The following is a 22,291-nucleotide window of genomic DNA, read 5'->3' on the forward strand; positions in this document are numbered from 1 at the left end:
AGATATCGTTAAATATATCATTTTTATAAGGTTGTGGTTTAAAAATAAACATTCTGACACTAGAGAGTTGTATCGGTCAAAGAAGCCCCAAGAAGGTTGTGGTTTAAAAATAAACATTCTGACAATCTGTCAGCTACACTGTTTACTTCTGAATATTATAGTTTGGATCCAAAACGTGATAAATCCATTTTGATTAATTTGAGTAAAAATGTGTTTTCTTTACCAAGAAACCAACAATTACTAAAAACACACACAAAAACTGATTTTGCACGGGCATTTTGCACTGCTCCCTGAATCGACACGCTTATTCATTTGTGGATGTTAACTGAATCTGTAAGTCAGCTATGCTGTTTATTTCTGAATATTATATTTCATTCTGGTGCGCTTAACGCTATCGCTACTGTGTAATAGTAGCCTATGCTATTCACCAACTAAACATATCCTATTCAATGCGTTCACAGTCTCTTTCACGGGCATCATTTGTAGTGGCCTATACACAAACTGTTTACTCAAGCGCAGCGTTTTCTCGGAGTTCACTGTGTGCTTTCTACCATGCACAAAAGAAAATGTCACTGAACTTTTGCTGTGTAATTGTAACAATGAGCACTCAAACACACCAAACCAACAATTACTAAAAACACACAAAAACTGATTTTGCACGGGCATTTTTTGCACTAGTCTCTCTATAAATTACAGAAACGTCTGTCTGTCTGTGTGTCTGTGTGTCTGTGTGTCTGTGTGTGTGTCTGTCTGTCTGTGTGTCTGTTAACCACATATCTCTCGAACCGTTAGTCCGATGGATTTCAAACTTGACAGGTGTCTCGCTACGGTCACGAGTAAGTGCAGTGCCAAGTTTGACGTTGTTTGGATGAGAAATGCTAAAGATATCGTCAAATATATCATTTTTATAAGGTTGTGGTTTAAAAATAAACATTCTGACACTAGAGAGTTGTATCGGTCAAAGAAGCCCCAAGAAGGTTGTGGTTTAAAAATAAACATTCTGACAATCTGTCAGCTACACTGTTTACTTCTGAATATTATAGTTTGGATCCAAAACGTGATAAATCCATTTTGATTAATTTGAGTAAAAATGTGTTTTCTTTACCAAGAAACCAACAATTACTAAAAACACACACAAAAACTGATTTTGCACGGGCATTTTGCACTGCTCCCTGAATCGACACGCTTATTCATTTGTGGATGTTAACTGAATCTGTAAGTCAGCTATGCTGTTTATTTCTGAATATTATATTTCATTCTGGTGCGCTTAACGCTATCGCTACTGTGTAATAGTAGCCTATGCTATTCACCAACTAAACATATCCTATTCAATGCGTTCACAGTCTCTTTCACGGGCATCATTTGTAGTGGCCTATACACAAACTGTTTACTCAAGCGCAGCGTTTTCTCGGAGTTCACTGTGTGCTTTCTACCATGCACAAAAAAAAATGTCACTGAACTTTTCTGTGTAATTGTAACAATGAGCACTCAAACACAACAAACCAACAATTACTAAAAACACACAAAAACTGATTTTGCACGGGCATTTTTTGCACTAGTCTATCTATAAATTACAGGAACGTCTGTCTGTCTGTCTGTGTGTGTGTGTGTCTGTTATTCGCATATCTCTCGAACCGTTAGTCCGATGGATTTCAAACTTGACAGGTGTCTTGCTACGGGCACGAGTAAGTGCAGTGCCACGTTTGACAATGTTTGGATGAGAAATGCAAAAGATATTGTTAAAAATACCAGTAAAAGAAGCACTTAGAAGGTTGTGGTTTAAAAATAAACATTTTGACATTAGAGGGTTGTATCGGTCAAAGAAGCCCCAAGAAGGTTGTGGTTTAAAAATAAACATTCTGATAAGCTACACTGTTTACTTCTGAATATTATATTTTATTCACGGCCATCATTTGTTAGCCTGACTACGTCAGACTTCTTACTTCCACTCAATTTCATTTCGCTTCAGTACTCAGTCTGAGACAGCGTAATAGCTTTCCGTTTTCCTCCGGCCAATCAACGAACAGAGGGCGGGCTGAGAGCCGTGATGTAGACACTGATTGTACCGTGGATGCGTAGATTTACATCACATAATCTGCAAAAGTCGCGTACAGCCATGTTCACTCCGGTATTTCGCTCTATGTTTTTGTTTCGCATCATACATGTGTTTACAGTGGAAGTTAGATGCGGCTGAGCATGCGCATAACACACGCCATAACCAAACGTTATGTGAGTGGCTTACGGGTAACCAATGAGTTTAAACTTCAGACAATGCTATTCACCAACTAAACATATCCTATTTAATGCGTTCACAGTCTCTTTCACGGGCATCATTTGTAGTTGCCTATTCACAAACTGTTTGCTCAAACATAGTGTTTTCTCAGAGTTCACTGTGTGCTTTCTACCATGCACAAATAAAAAAGTCACTGAACTTTTGCTGTTTAATTGTAACAATGAGCACTCAAACACACCAAACCAACAATTACTAAAAACACACTTCGAAAACTGATTTTGCACAGGCATTTTGCACTAGTGGTAACAATTCAAGTTCCCACAGAACAAACAACACCAAATAGGACAGACAGTTGTACACAGAGCGCTTGCTGAAGAGCAAAAATCTGTCCCTTTGTAGCTTCTGTGTATGCCGTCACGTTACGTCATGACGCAGTGCCAATCAGGATTGGAATAGTTTCATTCGTGCTTCAGACACGCTATCCTGGGGGCATTCCCCAAAGTGTCGTATCAACGCAGTGTGAGTTCACTTGAAAGGGAACTTGTCCGGAATAGGGTGACCAGACACCCCGAAAAATTCGGGACAGTCCCGAAATCTAAGCTGTTGTCCCGAATCCAGCCCTAATTGTCCCCAAAAATTATACTAAAGCAAAATCTTGAGTAGTTATTGTCTGATAAAACATTAAAAACTGTCCGTGGAGGTTGAGTCGTCCTGCAGCCAGCCCCCCACCGGCTGCTCATTGGCTGCAGCATATTTTTGTATTTTTTTGAAGTTCTACAAAAATACCATAGGCGCGAATTTAGATTCACAAACAAAACTTGCCTCTTTCCAACTGTAATCGCTTGCATCGCCTGTGCATTGAAAAAAACATAGATTAAACAGTAACTACACAGACCAGTGGTGGCTCAAGGATTTTTTTTATTGGGTGTGCTTGGGGGGTGGGGGTATAGGGGGTTGGCCTTCTTCTCTAATTTTGGCATAAGGCATATTAGCGTTAGGCTATAGCCTGAAAGGTCTGATTTACGCACTGTTACAACAGTCATTGTTTTTTTTCACAATGACATTTGAGTTCATGATTTTAATGTTGTTTTTTGTGGCAGACTAAATACTTATGACAGACTGTTGATCTTTGAAGAAAAATATGTTTGGTCAAAAACATGACGTGAGAAAATTGCGCTAAAACACTCACTGAGTTTTTATTACTTGTTTTTTTCTTTGTTTAGCATTGAAAATTTTGTCTTGTACAACCCATTTTGCATGCATGTAAATATAGGTCACGATTTTCACTATTAAATCATTGTGAAACAAAACTACGGACACAATAGTGGGGATGAATGAGATTAAAGCTAACCAGAGGAAAGAGAGGGGGAAAAAAAATCACATCTTAAATGGTTTTGCTAGACATAAATGAGGTTGCATTAGCATCAAACTGAGACTTTTTGCTTTGCTTCTCACACTTGTCTCCTGAGACACTTACAAACTAACACTCTCTCAATGGTCTCCTTTAAAGTTTTAGAAGAGACCTCAACAATATCACACACTGTGCTCAGATTTTTCTCCTAAACTAAATACTTCGGGGTTCTCATATCTCCTCCTAAGTTTCAGAACAGATCTGAGCAACATTGCACACTATAACTCATATTTTTCGCCTTAAAGGCACTAAATTTGTCATATTTGTCTTCTCCTTCTAAAGGAATTCCATAAATATAACATGCAGCAAATTTATATAGAAAATCTTCATTTTGAGTTAATTTTCAAATGTACTACTGAAACAGCTGTTTTTTTTTTGTTTTTGTTTTTTTTATTTGGCACACTTGATGGCACATATTATGATTGTAATGAATAGTAATTGGACCAATTTTGGAGTCTCTAAGACCAACTCTATAGCGCCACCACCAGTTAAAAAATTCATCATTGAAATGGTTATAACTTTTGAACCCTTTGATCTAGAAAAATGAAACTTAGTTCACCTGATTCCTCTCATCATGGTGATCACAATCAATATATTCCATTAAGATTCCGCCCATTACAGTAGTGGCCATTTTGAAAAGTACAGTATTCAGTTTTTTTGCTACTCCTCATTCAAATTTAGTTAAATTCGTACAAAAAGTAGCAGAGATTATCTTCCGACTGAGCCGCACAGAAATGACTGCACAAATTTTTTTTTTCATTCATCTTTATTCAATAGTGTATGGTTTGAACAATTTGTCAGAAAATCACAGTGAGGTTGCAGCGGAACATTGAGCAGAACACGCCGCGAACACGGTGCGGAGAGCACAGCGCACACACACACAGCGGAACACGCTGCAAAGTTGTGCATCTTCGGAAGTGGAGTGGCTCGCAAAGTCACAAAACATGCTGAGCCGGGGTCAAACCTGATCGCTGAACAGGGAGGGGAGGGCCGGGGAGAGTTGCTGCTGCTTCAGGGCTTGGCCCCTGTATCGCTGCTTGCAGCTATATTTATTATTAATATTATTATTATTATTATTAGCATGGATTTCACTAAATATTGTTTGATTTGAGCTTAACATGAGAAAAGAAAAACAATGGAGTATAAAAAAAAACAATGAGCTAAATTAGCCTGGGTTTCCCCATACTGCCTTGAGCAGCGCGATTTTATTCACGCTGCAAGGTAGTCTGGACACCATGGACTAATTTTTCCCCTGAAATAGGGAACCAATCACAGAACGGGGAGGGAGCAGGAAGACGATGACGAAGTATATGCGACACACCGAAGCAGTTTGTTTATCTATGGATCCAACATGACAGACGTAAAAATATGCATATTTTTAGGAACACATCTACAAAAATATGCCTGTATTTCAAGTTGATAAAATAATTTAAAATCCACATCAGTTTATTTGTGCCGACGCGCCACGCCCTCCCAGGATCTATAACGTTACCAAGGCTACTTCCACTTTTAAAAATGCATCACAACCGCGCGCGCGCGTTCTGCTTGCAGTCGTCGAGATAGATGCTGAGGAGTTGAAGAAAAGAATAGCTAGTGGAGATTGTAAAGTTGTCGACAATACGTCATCAAAAATCAAGTCTAGTGTGTGGGAGAAATTTGGAGTTATCTGAAGAAAATATTGTGAAAGGCTTTGCTGCAAACATTTTCGTGTTGGATAGCCGCAAATGTGGAACTTCATCCCTGAGGAAGCACGCAGATAACTGGTAACAAAGCAGCTCTATCGAACGGTATTTTTCATATTTAACACTGTTAAGTATGTGTGGTGTGCAGGGTGTGTTTGAACCCAAAATTGTCAGATGTAGGCTAGACGAAATTGTGTGGCATAGTGGTGTAGCCGCGTCTGTTCGATTTGTGTGGTAACGTTAGCCATGTTCTTCATGTATCGGCCTTTTGACAGCTTCGGCTATAATGGTCGTGTAATAACTTCTGTATGACCTGGCAATAAAAATGTTTGTAAGTGTGTCTATAATGTGATAGTCTAAACTGATTTTATTTCGGGTGCGGGTCGGGTGTCGGTTCTATTTTAAGCGGGTCGGTGCAGATTTTTATTAGTGCTGCTGTTGGAAAACGGGTCGGGTGCGGATTTACAAAATCGGACCCGTGCAGGACTCTCTGGTGTACACATAAATCGGACCCATCGTCGTCTTCTTTGAATATCTGTCGCTCTACATACGTCATCTGGTATAATTTGAAATGATTGGCTATGAGCTGCGTACAGGCGCATTTGATAGACATTCGTAGCGCCCAATAAACGGCTCTGGGCATTCGTAAACCACGCCTCAAATACGAGAAAATGTACATGTGGTTTCCAGACCACGTCTCAAAGAGAAAGTGGTCTGACGTTAGCCAGGCTAGAGCTAAATAGTAATATATTATTATTTGTTTAATTCAAGATAATTTCTTTGGGGAAAAAAGTCTTAATATATTACACAGTTGCTTTTGTTATTATTATTTGCAGTAATCTTAATTAAATGGATATTTCACCACTGGAAAGATGATTGTGTATTTAAATTGGGTCATTTATGTAGTAGAAATGTGAAATTAATTTAGAAGTTGGTGCCTTCTAGACTAAGAAAAGCCAGAAAATGTATTTTTGGCTCATGTGAATGAAAGACAATACCTCCCAGAATGCACTTGCTACACTGCCCTACGAGGCCACTCCCAAGCCACACCTACCAGTTACAGAGGGCAGTATCGGAGGACATGATACTACTAGGCAAGTAGTTGACTCAAAACTAAAAAGATGCCATTTTATCATAAGATCCCACCCCCTATGGGCAGGTTGAAAACATGTGGAACTAGCTCCTACTACTGGCTGTAGTCTCTAGCCTCTGGCCAAAAAAGTCTCTGATGACGCAAAATGATGATTTTTGCGTCATCTGAGGTTTTTTTCGTCTCAGAGGGACATGAGGGAGGGAAGCACGGTCATTCGAAAATACTACCAGGTTTCTACTGATACAAAGCTTAATGCTAATCGAACGATATTGTTTGAATCACTTTCAGAACGATTTGTTTCCAGGTAAGCGATATAAACATTGACAGCCAATCAGAATTCATCCTGCTTTAAAGAGCTTGAGCATTCAAAGCGGCAGACGACATAACTGGATGCAGCGCAGTAATAAACGACAATACCATGTATTGGTGTGGACGCTAACATAGTTATCGTTATAGTGTGAACATGTCTTTCAGAATTCAAAACTTCCTTGTTACTCCAAAAACTTTTATTGAAACCAATCTGCCAAAACTACAAATTTTCTACTTCTGGATTTTTAATGCATAATAGAGAAGAATACATCAGCATAAGACTGCCTGCACAGACACAGATAAAAGCCTCATCATTGCCTCTTTAGCCCGGCCCACTCATACCTTACATGGACAGAATAACTACAACAGGATCACTGGACTAAAAATAACATTACCTTCAAAAGGATCCTAATGTTAGTAAATTGGTTGTTTATTTTCAACAATGTGAAAGTCTCAGTAGAGCATTATTTGTTTGATAGGTTCATTTCACTGTGTGTTGGTGGATTCTTTGGTAAACCAGTTGCAATAAAATGCAAGCTTTGCGAACAGATTTTTACCGAAAGATATGGATCACTGATTATAAGGACTTATGTACAGTCAGGTATTTTGTCACAAAATTGTTTATTGCTTTTTATGCAGTAAATCAAGCCAGTTCCTCTTAGTAGCATGAAGCTGTAGCTGTTATTTAAAATGTAAAGTCTATCAGTGACTTGAGTTCTGCACTGAAGTTTGTTTTAGATAGTTATCCATATAGCACAGACCTTATGGACTACACAGAATTAGGTTTGTGTCTGTGTCTGTCTAAAAACATCCTCTCAAAGTATTTAACAGAACTACAGCTAAAAGCATTTATTTGGGTCGGTAAGTTGACAGCCCATGACCACTACAGTGACTGTTCTGTCTTTTAGCAGTGTAAGTGTTCATTAGTTGAGTTTATATTCACATCAACACATGTGAACATTAAACGCATTCTCATCCTAGGGCTGCAACATTCTATGTGCAATGGAGTTTTTTGTTTTTTTTTAAATGGTAAAAGCTTTTTAAAAAACGTTTTAACTATGAACACTCACCAAAGTACGCATGAAGGCTAATGTAAAGTATGAATGAATGCTACATGTTTTTTGTGTAACTTTGGGATTTATGGTATGGTAATGTTTGGCCTAGCAATAAAAAATGTTACATTTTTAGATATAGAAATTAAAAGTGTTAGATTGTTAATGCAACTCCATTGACATTTCTATTAAGATAAGTACTTGTTGCTAGACCACATTTTACATACAATACATATGATTACTAGTGAGATCACCTGCTTAGACTGGCTGGTTAGAACAAAAACACAAGATATTGCTCCCTTTTTTAGAAAGCTTTAATTAATTTAATTGCTGCTTTAGTATTTTTTTTATTTGCTTTGTAAACTTCTTTTGCATGGGCACTCTTACTGAGCTTGTTTTCTGATACACAGTTTTTAAATAAGAAAAAGTGAAATTGAATTAATAATAATAAAAAAAATTCAGTTCCCTTCGTATGGAAATAAGTCAGTAATTATTGTTTTAATTACTGTTCTTACTGTATTTAAAATAAAAATACATTGCACGTACTACATCTGTACATAACACACACTATTGATAAACAAATCCATTTTTAATTAGACTAAACAATTGTTTTATATTTTATAGGGATTATTCAGTATTGAATGCAATATGCATTATTTATAATATTAAAAATGAATATTACGTCTGTCTTCTTAGATAATTTTTTTTATTAGCTTGTTGCAATGTTGCATTCTGGGATTCTGGGATACATCTGACGCTGTCTCGCTGTCCGACTAAAACAAGGTGGCAGCATAATTAAGTTGCCTACCATTTGGAACAAATATTGTGTGTAGATGAAGCTGCCAGACAATGCTTTCTCCAGAAGCTCAGGTTTTGGAACAGCACTATTGACTATAGCGCACCAAACTGTAACTCAACATTCTCAAAATGAGACAGCAGTACACATGAAACTCCAAACAGGGACATCTAAATGGATTCAAGCTCTAATCAGTAGCCTCTTAAGAGTTTCAGTGTTTAAAGAGCCAAGGATGTCTGTGAAAAGCCTTTTCACCTCATAGCAGTAATTAAAGCCACAAAGTAAAACAGCAAGAAACAGCCTGATTATCAGCAGCATTTTCTGCAATCATTTTCTCACTTAGGAGCAACACTAAACCTCTGCTGGCACCACTATATTGACACTCTAAAATTATCTTTGTTAAAAGTCATGGTGTCAGGCTATAGTGACATGGTGTTATTTTGATGGTGTCTCGTCTGGCTTTTTCACAGCGACAACATTTGCTTCTCTTTTCTATAATCCCCACTGTTGCAGCATTGAAGTACTCATAGCCAGAACACACAAAACCACTAATAGCATGGGAAAACTGCCTAAGACTCATGCATAATTGATGCAGACCAGCTTTCAGAAGTGCATAAGAAATGGAAACCCTGATAAAAATTGGAGGTATTGGGCACTATCCTATCTATTTTATCATAGAGGACACAGAACAGGCCCGCAATAGCCAAAACCCACAAGCACGATCTTCTACTAAATGCCACAAAGCATGCACGGGGAACATTAGCCCTGCGGCCACTTATCGGATGTGTGAGGCTGAGTGAAAACAGGTCATGGGGGGAGCGAAACGTCAGGGTTTCAGAGTACGATTATAAAAAAGGCTTTTTTTCACAATCAATGTGATGTGTGCAACCATGGGAGTCGTGGAGAGCATTGCGGCAACCCAAGGCGGGCTCAACAGCCACTATGATGTGATATTTAGGTCAGGCAGTCAGAAGACAAGAGAGAATGTAGCGCACGCATTGAGAGTGTGTATCTACACAGGGGTTGATGTCATACTGTGAAATGTTGCTTACTTATTCATTCCCTGGTCTCCATAATGCATTAGGGCTGTTTAATCGGGCGAAATGTATATTTCACTGTAGATTCCAGATATTTTGAAACATGATTGGCCTTAAAATTGAGGGAAAAGCAAACAGAACTTTTGGACAGCAACTCATGTATCCTGTCCACATGAATTCTGTTTTTAGGCCAGACAGTCAAACTGTGATGGAAATACCTCAAAACTTCTGGGAAAACCTGTGTAAACTGTCTCAGCACGTGAGCCAGCAATATATGTACAAAACTCTAATTCAGACACCCTGACAACACTAAAGCTGCTAGTTCTCCTTGGTCCCATGATCCCTTTCTGCTTCATCTGCAAGTGGCACATTTGGAATCTTCTGAAATGTCAAACCATTTAAATGAATCATTGTTGATATTATGATAGTATTAGCACAAATCTCAAACATCTACCTGCTAAATAAAAACCTAATTTAACCAAAATAATCTGGCACTGTGCTCTATGCATAAACATGCATAGTTTATTAGATTTCTGGATATGGTTTCCAAGTAATACAAATTACACAGCTAATGGTTAACAAATCATTGATTGTATTATAGAGAATATTATTAGGTTTGAATTCACAGGGATTTAAATTTTGCTCCAGCTGAGCTAGTCAAAAATGCAAACAGCTTTACTGTTGACAGGTTAATAGTTTCTACTTAATCTGTTCTGCTTAATTACCCATGACCCATGACTTTCCAAATGTGTTCCCTTTCCTTCCAAACATTGATTACTCCCTGCTGCTTCTTTATGACTTTTACATGAATCACAGAAATTATGCTTTGAAAAGAGATTACATACTGCTTAAGGTAAACAGAGACATATGGTTCCTGCAGTCCGTACAAACAGAGCTGATTGGATGGAACTTCCTCTAAAGTGTGATGTTTTTGGGCATAGGAAATGTATTTTCCTATACACATGGCACAAATATTTCCAGGTGTGGGCTTGTAGAAGTATTGTTAACTGTTTTAAAAACCCTTAAAGAAATAAGCAAAATATAAATCATATGCCCTATCCTGTGTCACTTGCTCAGTACAGTAGCAACAGGACTCTCTCCCTCAACCAACCTAAAAACACTGTTTCCCATCCTTTTCTGCCTTTTCCCCAGTCACCTTCCCCCCAGTCTCCAAACACTCACCAGCCCAGAGGCGAAGAAGACAGCCAACAGAGCCAGGCAGGCACCCATCACAATGAGGAGCAGAAAAACAAAAAGTGGGTGCTGCTGGCTCATGAGATAGTACGAGTCATACAGCCAGTCTGGGGACCTTTGTCTCCGGCCATGCACACCTCCTCCTCCTGTTACATCTCCTCCTGTCCGGGAGCCCCTCTCCAGCAAGTAGGTCCGCTTACGCATGGCCTCCCTCCACATGGAGCTGGCGTGGTGTTCCTCTCTTTCGGACAGTGGCTGGGGTTTGTGAGGGTCGCGCTCCTCCTCACACAGGTCCTTCAGATGGAGCACTGAAGCTCGGGCTGTGGTGCGCGACCGGTACACCGGCAGGATGGCTTCCATTGTGGAGCGCAGCATCGCTCAGGCAACATGTTGAACTGCAGACTGGCAGAGTGAGAGTGAAAGGAGGCAGTGAGTGTGTGCGAGTATTTATGTGCGAGGGAGAAAAAGAGAGAGAGAAAATGGGGAGAGGGAGGGTCTGGATTGAGGCAAGGAGAGAAGTAGAACACAAATGTGAATGAGAAAGACAGAGAGAGAAAGGCCAGACAGGGATGGAGGGGTGGAAAGATTTTCCTATCAAAATGATGTGCTATGTTTTATTGTTCACCCCCTTATTTTCATAATTTACTTATCCTCAAGTTGTTTCAGCCCTGCATTTTTTTTTTCTTCTTCTGTGGAAGACAAAATTAGTTCTAAGGTAGAATGTCAAAGCCTCTGTTTTACATACAAGGAAATGCATAGTAGTTTCTCTGAAAAGAACAATACAAGTATTATAAAAATAGTCTTAACTTCCCTTGTGCTGGAGCTTTCAAATCTCATTTTTGACACGCAAAAGGTGTATATGATGTCACAACTGGCGCAATGTGTCTAAATATAACACAAATGAGATTTTAGTTGGAGGTCTGCATTCCCATAGGACACAATTAGATTTCTTGTGGTGCAGGATTAAATGAGAGTTGATTAAAGATGGAAATGTGCAGGACTTCTATGATTTGTAGGCACGAACGAGCGGCCTGACAGTAGCCTTTAATTTAAAAAATTTTACGTATTTGTTTACAACACAGAGAGTATAGCATCATAAAGCATGCAGCCATGTACACAGCAGCACGTGTCAAATAAGCCAGCCCTAAGAGCAGGCTAAGCAGGTGGTTTGTTAGTACAATGACAGATCAAAGTGTGGACACGTTGTAGTCAGACTTCGGATCTAAATTTAGCGGGAGTGGCCAGGAAAAAAAATCAATGTAAGCAGAGGGCAGGTGTACAAGGACTAATGCCCAGCAGGAACGGGCAGAGCTGGATTAAAATATATATATATATACATTGAATATGAACATTTGGGAGAGTAATGCTTCCAGACTTCCGGAGGCAATGTAGATTTGCAAGTGAGAGGAGGTAGGAGGGTACAGACAGAATGGATGCTCTTAATACAAGGATCTGTCCCTTGAACTTGACCCACTGGCAGTTAGTGAATTAAGACAAAGAGAGGTGTAATATGTACTCTTGTGTTAAAAACCTTGCCATCACATTCGAGATAATTTGCAGAGATTTGCTTTCTGCATACAGCAAGATAGATTAAAAGGGTATAGCATAGTCTAGTCTGAAAACAAAAGCATAGACAAGGAGTAATACAGCCTGCTTATGTAACAGGTGTTTAAAGAATTTAACAATTAATTAATTAAATGAACTGCTGTTGATGCGAATAGAGTTATCAGAAGATTTTAAAATTCGTAAAGGAGGTAGCGGGTTGTGGTGAGAAACAACAGACAACACAAGTTAGATGCAAACTGGTATGTAATTAGATTTCCAGTGAGAATAATAAACAGGTTAAATACAATATCAGGCAATAATACAAATCTCAAGCATGAAAATCTCCCCTTGAGAGTGCACTCTTCTTTCACCCCAAAAATAAAAGAAATGTACAGACCGGTAAATGCAATGACAAAAGGAAATAAAATGAAATAAACAAAAAAATAATGAATAAAGGAGTGGTTTCTTTTTTTTGTTAAAACACTTTTCTCAAAATATCACAAATATCAATTTCAATCAAATTTATGGCTATGGGTAACCATACACCATCAAGCGTGTTCAATGCTCTTCAAAGCACGGATCAGTTTCCTGTCAGTCCCTGTATTTGTCAATCTCGAAAGGGTACTTAATAGTCTCTAATAGGAATTGTCTTGCTTAAAGCAAGACTGGAGAATGAAAGAAAGGATATTGTCCTCTTCTTTATGAATTGTTGTCCTTTTTCTCTGTAGAAGATTCGGGTGGCTCGCCATCAAACGTGAAATTTCACAGGATATCGCAGAAGATCCGTAGAACCAAGGGAAAAAATAGAAATACAAGGAAGAAGAAAAAAAAGAAAGAGAGAGGAAAAAAACCTGGCCTGATCACAGACCAGAGCATTCATTTAGTGATTTCAGAAATAATTTCACATCAAAGATCGAAACAATCAAAATAAACAATTAAACACACAACTATGTGTTTCAAGACATTATATATTACCAAGCAGCAACCTCCCCGTCTCTCTCTTGAAACCAACACGGAAGTGAGTTAAACTGCAATTCATTAACTGGCCGCTTGGGCTGGCTGCAGAAGTGAGTCAAATCTGTATCTCCCTCATGTTAAAATTACCAACTTTACAGCAGAAAAAAACATGTTTACAGCCTGGATCTCTATGTGGCTTTGGTCTATACAGCTAATTTTGCCCTTCATAACAACTGTGAGGGGGGTGAATTTTTTTATAACTCATCCGTTTAGTTGATTAATATTTAAATTTAAGGGTGTGGCCACTTGAGTGACAGGTGGATTCCCGCTAATGTCAATGCTAGCCGTTTGTCTGCTGTTACTAGCCATCACTTCACCTCAGCAAATGTTAGCTGCTGAACTTGCCTTCTCTGCAGTGTTTGTGCTTTTTTTCGGGATTATTTCATACAATTTAATACTTGGGTACAAAGCCCACGTCTTTGGATTCAGTCGTTGTCGTCGAGTATCGTTTGAGAGAACAACCAGCGCTGTATTTCAGTTGTTTTCCTCTGTGAACATGCACTAATGGATGTCTGACAATTTCATTGCTTTTTGAGGTTTTCAAATTTAAAACGTCAACAAAGGCTCGTTCGTTCTGCTCTCACGGAACAGATTGATTATAATATGCTTATGTACCGTCAGATGAAATCATGCAGGCGTCGGCGCTTTCTCCGTCCGTGCAATAAATGCACATCCATGAATGAGCGCGGATTTTCTAGCGCATTTACTTGCACTTCAAAGGCAATATATCTATGGTTTAACGGTTTAACCCATTTGAGAGGCGGCCAAAATCAGAATTTAAAATGGACTGAATAAGCTCTCTACGAACTTGAGCGATGCCGCGCTGACGGACCATGAAAGAGTGACTGACATGTATGCACATAAATCACTGTCACACACAAACACTCTCGAAGTAATACACAGTCTCACTTGTAGCCATGTATTTTAACTATTATAATATTTCGAAGGGCAAAAACAGGAACTTTTAATTGGCTTTACATCATCAGCTAACTCGATCACGTCGAGCTAGGTGATTTCAGATAGCCAGGCTCATATCTATGGCCGGGCTCCTCAGCTCCACTCACGCCCCGCCTGTTTGCCTATTTTCTGTTATCTGGGAGTGACGCAAGGCCAAGATGGCGACGGACGGCTCCGCCCACTTTAGGCTTCAAAAATGCTCTTAAGACACCTACGGGTGACGTCACGGACACTACGTCCATATTTTTTTACAGTCTATGTATATTACACTAATTTACCTCTAGAACAATCCTATTCGTCTTTCTCACACAGGCGCATGTGACCAATAATGGCGCCGGTGAACTGAAATCGAGGAATAACCACGCGGTTCACTATGACCACACTTACACTCATTTAGAATGAAATAGTAAAATTAAACAATAGAACACAGCAATATAAATTTTTCACAAGAACTCTTAATCCTATATTAATCATTTACCTCTATATTAATCGTCTTTTGCTTTCACCCAAGCGCGTCTCACAGGCACGCGTCGGCCAGCAATGGCGTCGGTGAACGAGGAATACCCACGCGATTCACTATAAGCCTGGAGTGAAATGTGACTCAACAACATTCACTCAGCTTCTCCATACGCTGCACGGTATGAAATTAATCAAATTAAAGTTTTTCTACTTTTCTTCTAACTATATACTAACTTTGATCGCAGAGATCGACTCACGTCTTCTCTCCTCTATTGCGCAGGCGCGTCCACACACACAGCGCGTGATGACGAAACGTGCTCATTGGTCAATCACAAATCAACTAATAATAACTTAAAACTTCAACTGTTTTACTTAAATCGTTTTTACACATCACTTTTCAACTTTTATTAGGGGAAAATCATATAACTAAATTGTGTAAATTAAATAATTAACTTTATTTAACCTGTGTTACACTTAGGTAATCTGGGAGTCTGATTTTGTTGATTACTAGCAGTTTACTGTATTTTGGTCTGTGAATTACAAATTTGTACACAAATAAAACAATAAAACTACCTTGGATAACACAAACTACAGCTCTGAACGATTTTGCGTTGAAAGCATAGATTAAACTCTCTTGTCTTTTCCATACAGTACCTTGCCCTTCTCCTTCTTCTCTACCACCTCCACCCCCATCTCCCTAGACAGCTTCTAGATTCAGCTTTCTTCCCTCGCACAGCTTCTTTGTTTATCCATTAAGGTGGCTGTCAGATACTGGTGAGCTTTGCAACAAGTACTATACAAGAGAAAGAATACCATACAGAATTCACAGTAAATAACAGTAAATTTTCTTCTTCTTCTTCTTCTTTTTCTGAGACAAGCTGTCATTTATAAACTGAATAAATTGAAGGCTCAGATGGAGACCCTCCAAATTGACTCTGCTGGGGACATAAAAAATATTAGCAAATCATGCAAATGTACACCAGTTTAAAAGCTTATACACACGTGTGTGTGTGTGTGTGTGTGTGTGTGTGTGTGTGTGTGTGTGTGTGTGTGTGTGTGTGTGTGTGTGTGTGTGTGTGTGTGTGTGTGTTTGTGGCAAATTTACATCCCACATGGATATTTCTAAAATGCTTTCTAGCTGGTACTGTAGGCTTTTTGAACTATACATAAACACATATAATGTAAATAGCTGAAAGTGTGAAGATGCATTTTATTTCCAACTCTATAGACAGGGGGCCTGAGATTCCTTATTGACTGACTTACAAAACAGATTTTAAAAAATGCCTTTCCACTTGAAGGTAATAATGACAGCGCTAGTAGAGGATTTCAAAGAAGAGTCTGTTATCATTGATTCTTTGGATGGGTGTTTACGAATTCTGTTTAATGGATATTCATATTAGAAGCGGATAAACTTTAATGTGGTTCTCTGAAATTGAAATTGAATCTCAAAATTGTTAAACTTGTCAGCTATTGTTTTGTGCACCGAAGTTCTAAAGTAATTTGTGTTACTTGGAGCATGGTGAAAACTGTTAATAAGAATGTCAGGGTTTAGAAAACCCGACGTGTACTAATGACACAGTTAATCACTGTGATCGCAGCATAGCTGGGGGCTGCTTATCTTCTCAGAATTTGGTGTCAAGTCGACCCTCATTCGTTTGAATGAACTTAATGACCAAAGGGTTTACACAGTTCACATAGATATCAGCACACAGACACAGAACATATAATTGGGTTAATTTACCCAAAACAGAATATAGAGAGTTAGTAAACAAACCTGCTTAAATCATAGATGTCTTACTTGAGGAACACAAAATTGTTGAATACAGTAGGACTTATTCAATGTTCCTGGTACGCAGAGAGAAAACAAGTCTACAAATCATGGAGGACTTAATTTTGCAATAATGATTTTTGAGATACTTTTGCATTGCCAGTGAAACATGACTGAATATGCTGCCCTATGCTCTAAAAGGAAGCTGCCCAGACTCTGAATATAAGTGACTAACTGCCCCTCAGTGTCTCACAGTGAACCTTCACCTACTATTAAAGGGTAAGTTCACCCAAAAATGAAAATTCTGTCATCATTTACTCACCTTCATGTCGTTCAAACCTGAAAGACTTCCGTTCATCTTTGGAACAGGTATTAAAGGGATAGTTCACCCAAAAATTAAAATTACCCCATGATTTACTCACCCTCAAGCCATCCTTGGTGTATATAACTTTCTTCGTTCAGACGAATACAATCGGAGTTATATTAAAAATGTCCTGGCTCTTCCACGCTTTATAATGGCGGTGAATGGAGGATGCGATTTTGAAGCCTAAAAAGTGCATCCATCCACCATAAACATAATCCCATTGGCTCTGGGGAATAATAAAGGCCTTCTGAAGCGAAGCGATGCGATGCATTTGTGTAAGAAAAATACCCATATTTAAAACTTTATAAACTAAAATAACTAACTTCCAACAGACGGCCGAACGCATCTATTTGCGGCGGAACCTGACCCTGACCTGACGCATGATGCATCAATGAATGCGGAAGTGCAGAGGATAGAGCAAAACAAAACACCAGTCACAAATTAGAAGTCTAAAATTAGATTTTTTTAAGAGAAATGTCAGAGGATTTAAGTATAAGAGAAAAGGAGCTTGAATTTGTTGCCCAGCCCTATTTGTTTGAACTGCGAGAGGCGTCAAAGCTTACGCTACTCCTACATTGCGTCAGGGGTTACTCTTTTGGCATAAGTTGACTTGCGTAGGCCGTATGCCGGAAGCAAGTCATTGTAGTTTTTAAAGTTTTAAATATGGGATTTTTTCTAACACAAACACATTGTTTTGCTTCAGAGGGCCTTTATTAACCCCATTAACACCAAAAAGTTCATAAAGGGATAAAACTAATCCATATGAAATAAAAATTTGGACTAAACCGCTTGATTCATATGTATTAGATGAACTTTTTGAAGCGTCAAAGTGGTAATTGTGTAGCTGTCAATGGAGGGATAGAAATTGTCTCAGGTTATGACTGCAACCATAGTTCCCTGAGAAAGACACTGCGTCGATGACGCTTTGGGAACGGCTCTGCGTAAATGCGTTTGAAGCACGCGTGTCAACTAATCCAATGGTGAGACGAAACGTCATGGGCGGGTGACGTCAAGACCAGGAAACCATAAAAGCACATCCAGAATGACCGGCGTTAGCTTCAATTAGCCGAAGCAAGTCCATCACATGGATGAAGGAAGTATGGCAGGGCGACACAGCGCCTCATTCTCTTCTGAGGGAAGTATGGTTAAGCCACACATAATTCTGTAACCTTTCTCTACAATCTGCAGGACCCACTGAGATATGTTTGGCAGAAGCCTCCACTATGCCAGATAATCTACTAAGGGAATAAGTCTCTAGAGGCTAGTCTCTGGTGTACTCAAAGCAGCCACCTCAGTGACCTAAAGCATACTGGCAAGAAACAGCCGATTTGACTGCTCTTTGACCCTCCTCAGAGGGCACGAGCTTGGCGCAACGTCTTGTAGACCTTGAGCCTTAAGCTTGCTGGAAACCACTTCGCCCCAAGGCACCAAGGGTGGCGTGGTTGGCAGAACGGCCTCCTGAAGGCCCCGAGTGGGGCTGCCCTCAGAAGTCTGACACTGGTCGAGTCAGGACTTCTTTTGGGCCGATGCATTCTTCGCGAGAAGAATGGTCCTCAGATCTGCCTTCTGCTCAGGAGGCTTCTCCTTTTGCTGTGCCTAATATGAGGAGCTCAATGGCCCCAGAGGGTGTGCTTCTACCTGCTTCTTAGTCTCCTGGATTCTCTTGACGACTGTATTTATGGCATCGCCGAAGAGGCCAGAAGGCGATAGCAGAGCATCAAGTAAAAAAGCTCTAAAAAGAAACACAGGACTTGAAAGTCTGTTTATTCCCCATTCTTTGTTTTCTTTGTGTACTGCACAATTTCAGAACAAACAACAATAAATAAGACACACAGTTTTGACACAGCAAAGACAGCAAAGGCTTGCTGAGGCACAAAAGCTAACACCGGTCATTCCAGATGTGCTTTTATGCTTTCCTGGTCATAACGTCACCCGCCTGTGACATTCCATCTTGCCCATTGGACTAGTTGACACGAGTGCTTTAGAAGCAATCACACAGAAGCGTTCCCAAAGCATAATTGACGCAGCGCGAGTTCCCTCAAAAAGGAACTCTTAGATTTAATTAAAAAATATCTTCATTTGTGTTCTGAAGATGAACGAAAGTCTTACGGGTTTGAAATGATATTAGGGTGAGTAAATGATGACAGAATTTTTATTCTTGGGTGAACTAACCCTTTAAACTTTGCAAAACACAACACCCATCTACACTATATTTGAAAAATCCAAGCCAAAAAATACCACTATCACGATTAGAGAATCATTATACTCCCTTATCATTTCTAATAATCTCTTGTAGTCTGGTCAGTCATTTTTCCAGGCTCACAGAGATAAATATACTTAAACTCCTGCAGCTTTGTTGATTTTTATTTTATACTGCTGTTTCACTGCAACACACTGCAATATCAATGTGTACTAATTTTAATCAATAGCTTAAATAAAATAATCTAATTAAAAACATATTTTTAATTATTCAGGATTTCTGTTCAAGGACAGACCATATTTTACAGCATATGCTCTAGCCATTTTTTTAAGATCACTGGGAATATGTTAATGTGACCATATGACTCACAGAGAAGGTTCACACTGACTAGCACATGTATCTTTGTCCAGGTTTCTAAATTAAGTCGTTGTATTAACCATAATGATTAAATGTCACCATTCTTGACCAGTTACAGAGTTACCGGAACAGTGCTAATACAAACAAGAAATAAAAAATAAATAAATAAATAAAAAATAATAATAATACTAATAATCTAGAAGATGCTTGACGTAGCCAGGACCGGAAATTTCAGTTTCATGAAATATAAACTATTATCAAATGCTAGTATGTGTCAATAAGTGTTGAACATTATAGTAGAAACAGCCCGTTGACAGCTCAACATGCAGATATGGAGGATGAGCACAATTATAGGGGTCATTGACAGTAGGTGATAATACAAGAAACCAGGGGCGGCATGCATTTAATATTTTTGAAGGGGGAACCAGTTGGGAGGAGGGGGGTTGTGTTTCATAGGGAAAAAAACAACCCCTAAATTAAAATAGCTATTATTATTTATATAATTAAACTTTACTTAAGCTTTCACTGTAATAATTACTGCAATGTCATCATATCAGATTCGCCTACTTTTGAATTATCGAAGTGAGAACATTAATAACATTATTAACGCATTTACTGTCGCTCAGAGGTTGGGTTAGACTTTCGCACTGTCCTTCATTTTGACGGACAGGATCTTAAAAATTCCGTCATAATCTATTATTACCCGTCATTTTAATTTTCATATTTTAATGACAATAAGACATTTAATAGCTTCTGTTTTCGTTCACATTTTCATTTTTATTCACGTACTTACAGGACAAGCATATAGGCTATTTATTTATATTATGAAAATAAAGTTTTCATCTTGAACAGTTGTCGCGGATCATGAGTGAACGCGATCATCCCTTCCCCTTGACTACGTTATAGAATGAAATAAACATGAATGAACATCAGAGAATATGTTGAGAGATACAGTACAACTTACTGAAATCTGTATAATGTCTCATGTAATACCTCAGAAAAGCCATCTGTTGACCATAAACTTGAAAGTCAGCAATACAAATAACTCTAGACAGGAGCATTTTGCTAAATATATGCACCATTACATTATTTTATTTTTTACTGTTCTTTAATATAATGTATATTTAAATGAATCCATTGAGTTTTTATGACAGCCACAATTTAAAACCAAACGAACTGGATTAGAAACTTAATTATGTAAGTACAGTATAAGTATTATAACTGTATTATTATAAAATGGACTTGTGTAATCAAACGCATTGGCTTGGACATACTTCTCGTTTCAGTTTTCATTTTATTCTGGTGACTGAACTCACGCTCTGCTGCCACACTGGAGCGCACTTGCCACCAAATGGACAGAGGTTGGAATTACAGTTACAAGTTATAATAGATCACCCGCAGAGTAATCTGTCAAAATGACTGATGGCCTTCAGATTTTTCTGTCACTGCTAAAAAAATTCTGTCAATGACGATTTTCGGTTAACGCAACCTCTGCTGCCGCTATTCCAGAATATTAAGAATATTAGGCCTCTAAGTCCTGCATCAATTCAGGCTTCCACATATTCTGTAATTGCCACTGTCACCTCTGGCTTGCTTAGTTGAGGACACTTCCTATTCTTAATATTTTTGATCTGCCTGCTTTGACAACCTGGACGATGACATCACTGTTTTCTCCAGATAACAAATGATTTTTACAACGGAAATGAATCATTGATTCATTCAGTCAAAATGAACTTATCTAAACTGGACTATTACTTTTTTCTGGAGCTGCTGTATAGCCAAAACAATCTTTGTTGCATTAATTTTCTGTTATCACTGTAAAGCTGCTTTGAAACAGTCAGTATTGTAAAAAGTGATATATAAATAAAGGTGACTTGACTTGACTAATAGAAACAAACAAATTTAAAGCATATAAGCACTGACACAATGCAAACTGCACCTTATCTCACGGTTTGACAGCCCATTTTATGAATCAGAGGTAGTTTTCCTTCAAACCTAGCATCCATCATTACCTAGCGTATGCATTACCTAAAGTTTGCTCGATCTGTAAAAGTTATTTTAACAGAAGGCTTAAAAATTATATTCCCCCAACCAACCGCACACGAAAACTCAGTTATGCACGAATCGCCTAGGCTGTGTGACATATTTATCTTCAAAATTAAGGAATTAACCGAAATACAATTTTGGGGCACTATTAATTTTGTACCTACCATATTATATAAGATTAGAGTAAACTTTCTAGTTTATCAAATTATCAATTATTATCAAATGTAAAAAAAATATTTTGTTTGTTTTGTTTTTTGTTGTTAGATATGGTATAGATACCATATAAGATATGGTAGAACTATTACTTCTACCACTAAAGACTGCTTTATAAATAATCTTCCTGATCAGTTTCATCTCTTCAAAATCCCAGATAGCTTAGAAGAACTCAATGTTGCAACAGAAACTATTGACTCTCTTTTCTAGCACATTAGACACAGTTGCTCCTTATCTTAAAGAAGATTAAGGAAATTAGTCCAACGTCGTGGTACAACGAGCACACTCTGGCCCTTAAAACAGTAGCCCGAAAAATTTAGTGCAATTGGAAGAAAGCAAAAGGTTTTTCACTCTTTGTGGAAAAACATTACTGCATACATTCTGCTTATTTTTCAACTCTCTTAGAAGAAAACAAACAAATTTATTGGATACAGTGGCTAAATTAACAAGAAATAAAGCTTCAACTTCTGACGTTTCCAAACAGCACAGCAATAATGATCTACATGAACTTCTTTCCTTGCAAGATTGATCAAATTAGGGAGAAAATTTTAACCATAC

At 38.5% G+C, this 22,291-nt stretch overlaps 1 protein-coding gene across 1 annotated transcript in view; it reads right to left on the minus strand.

Annotated features, from left to right (window-relative positions):
- Nucleotides 1-11,233, minus strand: part of adcy2a (adenylate cyclase 2a) — a 150,430-nt gene extending 139,197 nt beyond the window's left edge. Inside the window, exon 1 of the mRNA XM_079895302.1 lies at nucleotides 10,796-11,233. Within this exon, the coding sequence (XP_079751428.1) occupies nucleotides 10,796-11,182 (387 nt within the window). The 5' untranslated portion in view covers nucleotides 11,183-11,233. The remainder of the gene's footprint in view (nucleotides 1-10,795) is intronic.
- Between the last annotated feature and the right edge of the window lie 11,058 nt (nucleotides 11,234-22,291).

Source organism: Squalius cephalus, assembly GCF_949319135.1.
Source record: "Squalius cephalus genome assembly, chromosome: 15".
In the NCBI taxonomy this organism is placed as follows: Eukaryota; Metazoa; Chordata; class Actinopteri; order Cypriniformes; family Leuciscidae; genus Squalius; species Squalius cephalus.